This window comes from Nerophis lumbriciformis, linkage group LG15, assembly GCF_033978685.3.
Source record: "Nerophis lumbriciformis linkage group LG15, RoL_Nlum_v2.1, whole genome shotgun sequence".
Classification (NCBI taxonomy): domain Eukaryota; kingdom Metazoa; phylum Chordata; class Actinopteri; order Syngnathiformes; family Syngnathidae; genus Nerophis; species Nerophis lumbriciformis.
The window spans coordinates 29,195,001-29,201,087 of NC_084562.2; the positions used below are offsets into that span (position 1 = coordinate 29,195,001).

The 6,087-nt window shown below is 35.2% G+C and overlaps 1 protein-coding gene across 1 annotated transcript in view; it reads left to right on the plus strand.

The window, feature by feature from the left end:
• LOC133616172 (immunoglobulin-like domain-containing receptor 1) overlaps positions 1-2,588 on the plus strand; it is a 38,499-nt gene extending 35,911 nt beyond the window's left edge. The window contains exons 8-9 of the mRNA XM_061975317.2: positions 1,615-2,262; positions 2,323-2,588. Of these exons, the coding sequence (XP_061831301.1) occupies positions 1,615-2,262; positions 2,323-2,361 (687 nt within the window). The 3' untranslated portion in view covers positions 2,362-2,588. The remainder of the gene's footprint in view (positions 1-1,614; positions 2,263-2,322) is intronic.
• The last annotated feature ends 3,499 nt before the right edge of the window (positions 2,589-6,087 follow it).

Consider the following 6,087-nt stretch of genomic DNA (forward strand, 5'->3'; position numbering starts at 1 on the left):
GGAAACTGTAGAACATATGTTGCCATCCAAGCAATGTTATCATGGACGCCCCTGCTTATTTCAGCAAGACAATGCCAAGCCAGGTGTTACAACAGCGTGGCTTCATAGTAAAAGAGTGCGGGTACTAGACTGGCCTGCCTGTAGTCCAGACATTAAAAATGTGTGAAGGCTAAAATATGAGAAGGGAGACTGTTGAACAACTTAAACTGCACATCAAGCAAGAATGGGAAAGAATTCCACTTCAGATTAACGGGGCGGTGTGGCTCGGTTGGTAGAGTTGCCGTGCCAGCAACAAATAATAATTTATTTATTTGAATTAATTTGAATAGTTTACTTTATTTTCTATTGTATAATTATGCTAGTATGAAATTATGATAATCAATATTGTGTAAATAATGTATTTAAATGATTTGAATAAATTTCAATAGTATTTTGTATTATATGATTATGTTAATATGATATTATTAATATTGCATAAATGTATTTAAATTATTACTTGAATTTATTGTAATAGTTTAATTTGGTTTTTATTTGATATAATTAATATATGATATTATTATTATTATTTCATATTATTGTAATTTAATATTATTGTATTATTATGGTTAAATACATGTTACTCAACATTTATTAATTTAAATTAGTATTGAAATGTATTTTAATAGTTTAGTTAGATTTTTATTTTATATAATTTTTTTCATAAAATATATTATTATTCAATAAATGTATTTATTTCAATTATTTGAATTTATTTTAATATTTGAGTTTATTTTATACTATATAATTATGTCAATATGATAATATTAGCATTTTTAATATTCTGTAATTGTGGGATCTGAGCTGAGGATGTTGTTGTGGCTTGTGCAGCCCTTTGAGACATTTGTGATTAAAGGCTATATAAATATACTACATAATAATGTATTTAAGTTATTTGAATTTATTCTAATAGTTTAGTGTTTATTTTTATTTCATAGAATTATTTTAATATGATATATTATTGCTATTTTATATAATAGTTACTTTGATTTATTATTATTATTTAATGTATTCATTGAAATGCATTTTAATAGTTTAGTTTAATTTAATTTTTATTTTATTTTTTATATTATATAATTATGTTAATATTATGATTATTATTATTGTAATGTATTTAAATTATTATTTGAATTTATTTTAGTAGTTTTTTTATTTCATATAATTATTTTAATCTAATATATCATTGCTATTTCATATAATACAATTACTTTAATTTATTATTGTATTATTATATAATGTATTTATTTATTTGTATTTTTAGCGTTTTTTATTTCATATAATTTTATTGAATCATTATTGTATATATTATAATTACTTTAATATAATAATATATTATATAATGTATTTATTTAAACTTATTTTTATAGTTTAGTTATTTTTAAAATTTCATAGTTATTTTAAAATAATATTGCTATTTCATATAAAACAATGAGTTGTATTTAATATAATATTATTAATATTATGTTATGTATTTCATGTGTTTTAATAGTTTAGTGTTTTATTTAATGAGCCGTGCACAATTTGTGTTGCAAGTTATTGATCAGTTGTTGTTGTTGTTGTTGTTGTTGTTGTTGTCAGCCTCAGCCGCCACTGCCGCTTCACATGCACCAGCTGGCCCCTCCCCCCCAGCACATGCACCAGCTGGCCCCTCCCCCCCAGCAGATGCCCATGGGGGTCCCGTACTCCCCCGGCCCCCCCAGCATGATCTCCGGCCTCGGCGACGGCCCCACAGAGCGCCGCGTCATCACCCTTCCGCCGATACGGGAGCCGCCGTCGGCCAGGGTGCCGCCCCCCGCGCCCAAGACACGCCCCCCCAGCTCCAGCGAGAGCAGTCATGCCGGGTTCGGACATCGTGACGGGCGCGGGGCGGCGGGTCGACGCTACCCATCGCCTCCGCGCTCCAGGGGCCTCCCCAGGAGCTACAGCCAGGAATCCCTGGACGGACGCCTGGACGGACGCCTGCGCGGCGCCCAGCGGGAGGCCATGAGCCGCCCTCGGTCCCGGTCCAGGGACGACCTCTTCGACAGCCGCTCCAGGGGGAGGTACTCCCCGCCTGCGGGGCGGCGAGCGGGAGGATCGTGGAGCTCTGAGGACGATGACAGTAGTCGGCGAGGAGGAGGAGGAAGAAGAGGAGGAGGAGGAGGAGGAGGATGGGGGGACAAGGCTCCCAGCTACACCGAGTACGAGCCCGGACACAAACCTTCCCCCAGGAGGAACCAATACTCTGTAAGGAAAACTCTGCTGTAGTTAGCGTGCTGGCCCTGACCCTGTGTGTGTCTCTCTCAGGTTAAGAGCTCTCGCAGCGGCACCAGTGTTGTCATCTGACCCCAGCTGACCTTTGACCTTTGTTTCTTAGTGTCCCCTCCGTGGCATCCAAAGCTGCTCCCCCAAAACCAAACTAAACTTTTCTTGCAAGCATTTGAAATTTCCCCCAAAAATCTTTTATTTTGGTGGTTCAACTTGAATCTTGTGGGCTTCAACACGTTGTTCAGTGTCCGTGACCATACAGGTAAAAGCCAGTAAATTAGAATATTTTGAAAAACTTGATTTATTTCAGTAATTGCATTCAAAAGGTGTAACTTGTACATTATATTTATTCATTGCACACAGACTGATGCATTCAAATGTTTATTTCATTTAATTTTGATGATTTGAAGTGGCAACAAATGAAAATCCCAAATTCCGTGTGTCACAAAATTAGAATATTACTTAAGGCTAATACAAAAAAGGGATTTCTAGAAATGTTGGCCAACTGAAAAGTATGAAAATGAAAAATATGAGCATGTACAATACTCAATACTTGGTTGGAGCTCCTTTTGCCTCAATTACTGCGTTAATGCGGCGTGGCATGGAGTCCATGAGTTTCTGGCACTGCTCAGGTGTTATGAGAGCCCAGGTTGCTCTGATAGTGGCCTTCAACTCTTCTGCGTTTTTGGGTCTGGCATTCTGCATCTTCCTTTTCACAATACCCCACAGATTTTCTATGGGGCTAAGGTCAGGGGAGTTGGCGGGCCAATTTAGAACAGAAATACCATGGTCCGTAAACCAGGCACGGGTAGATTTTGCGCTGTGTGCAGGCGCCAAGTCCTGTTGGAACTTGAAATCTCCATCTCCATAGAGCAGGTCAGCAGCAGGAAGCATGAAGTGCTCTAAAACTTGCTGGTAGACGGCTGCGTTGACCCTGGATCTCAGGAAACAGAGTGGGCCGACACCAGCAGATGACATGGCACCCCAAACCATCACTGATGGTGGAAACTTTACACTAGACTTCAGGCAACGTGGATCCTGTGCCTCTCCTGTCTTCCTCCAGACTCTGGGACCTCGATTTCCAAAGGAAATGCAAAATTTGCATGGTTGGGTGATGGTTTGGGGTGCCATGTCATCTGCTGGTGTCGGTCCACTCTGTTTCCTGAGATCCAGGGTCAACGCAGCCGTCTACCAGCAAGTTTTAGAGCACTTCATGCTTCCTGCTGCTGACCTGCTCTATGGAGATGGAGATTTCAAGTTCCAACAGGACTTGGCGCCTGCACACAGCGCAAAATCTACCCGTGCCTGGTTTACGGACCATGGTATTTCTGTTCTAAATTGGCCCGCCAACTCCCCTGACCTTAGCCCCATAGAAAATCTGTGGGGTATTGTGAAAAGGAAGATGCAGAATGCCAGACCCAAAAACGCAGAAGAGTTGAAGGCCACTATCAGAGCAACCTGGGCTCTCATAACACCTGAGCAGTGCCAGAAACTCATCGACTCCATGCCACGCCGCATTAACGCAGTAATTGAGGCAAAAGGAGCTCCAACCAAGTATTGAGTATTGTACATGCTCATATTTTTCATTTTCATACTTTTCAGTTGGCCAACATTTCTAAAAATCCCTTTTTTGTATTAGCCTTAAGTAATATTCTAATTTTGTGACACACGGAATTTTGGATTTTCATTTGTTGCCACTTCAAATCATCAAAATTAAATGAAATAAACATTTGAATGCATCAGTCTGTGTGCAATGAATAAATATAATGTACAAGTTACACCTTTTGAATGCAATTACTGAAATAAATCAAGTTTTTCAAAATATTCTAATTTACTGGCTTTTACCTGTATATGGGCGTGACCGCTTCCGTCAACACATTTGGAGGGGAAATTGATTAAAATTCGTTTTTGAAAATCACAAATTGTTTTGATAAATGAGAATATTTATGAATCCATTTTTGCCAAAGACTGGCATGCACAATACTGGCCAATAAGAAGGCTTGTAGCATATTGTTCCAAGAAGGCCCCGCCCACAAGAGCTCTACTTGTAACCATAAAAAAAATAATGATTTTTATTCAATTTTTGTTTTAAAAATATATTTTCAATTCGTTTAATTTGAATAAAAGCCACAACTTTGTCTCAATACGAAGTTTGGAAACGATTTTGAAAAGAAAATCTCCGATGTGATCATGAAGTCCACCTGCTGGTTGATGTGTGAAGACTGAGGTTGTTTAATTACAATCTTTTTATTTACAATATTTGTCTTTTATTCATGCCAGCAAAACAAGCTGGAGCACAAGCAAATGGCTCTTACAAAAAATTAACTGTTACATTATTTAAAGCTTCAAACACTGTATATATATATTTTTTTGCCTTCATTATTTTGTTTTTTATCTCTGCGAAGTGCAATGGTGAAGCTTTTTTGTACAAAAGCCATGATGGTGTAAATAAGTAATTGAGAAATATTGTAGCAATCATTGTTTTTCAGGAAATGAAGAATGTTTTTATAATATTTTCCATAATCTGTTTTAAACTGATGTATTATGTTTCAAGTTTGAACCGAGCTAAGTGCTACGTTGTGACGTTTTTTTTAGGTTTGTACAGTACATTCATGACATTTGTGTCAAACACATTTAGAATTAGATTTTAATTAAAATGTTTTCTTTGAACTACTTGAACAATAAAAGATTCCCGAAATAATCTTGCACTTTTTCTGCATTATCAAAGGAGAATGTGAGACGTGTGCTAAAAGGTTTTATGTGAAAGATATGTCGATTATTAGCATTTTCCAACCTGAGCTAAGTTGTGTTACTATAGTAACCGTTGTGTTACTATAGTAACAGTACAGTTGTAGTAGCAGAAAGTTTACATCTTGACATAAGTAATGTCTATAAACTTCCATGGCATATAAGGAGATGATGGACATTCTCTTTTTTTTAAATCTTTTTTTAGAGATAAGTTCAATTCAGAGTAGGTTACCATGGTAACTTACTATTTTTGGTATTTCATAATGTGATAATCCTAATACATGAGCCATGTTACTTTAGCATAATCAATATAACCTGCCAGTGGGAGCTGAAATGTCACAATACCTTTTTCAAGAAGTATATTTCCGATTGTACATAATATAAATAATATTTATGACAAGCAAATTGGTAACAGTAATAATATTACAAATATCAAGATGTTTCCTCCCACGACTTTTACTATATATATATATATATATATATATATAATATATGTGTGTGTGTGTGTGTGTGTGTGTGTGTGTGGATATATTTCTTTTTCATACTTTTTTTATTTTCGTTACCTAAGCAGTAGGAAATGGATGGATCATACATATATAAAATAAATGTTTTAAAAAAAAAATATTCATATGTATCTATATATGTACATATACAGTATATGTATACATGTATGTATATATATATATATATATATATATATATATATATATATATATATATATATATATACATACATATATGTATATACATATATGTGTATATATACATATATGTATGTGTATATATATATATATATACATACACATACATATATGTATATATACACATATATGTATATACATATATGTATATATATATATATATATATATATATATATATATGTATATACATATATCAGAAACAGAATCAGAAGAATCAGCTTTATTGTCATTACGCAAGGTAACAAGATTGAGGCCATTCCATACAGTGCGATGTGTGCATGCTAGAAAAACAATGTGCAAATATATAAAAATATAAAAAATGTAGAAGTGCAATGAATATGGTGTGAAATGAAT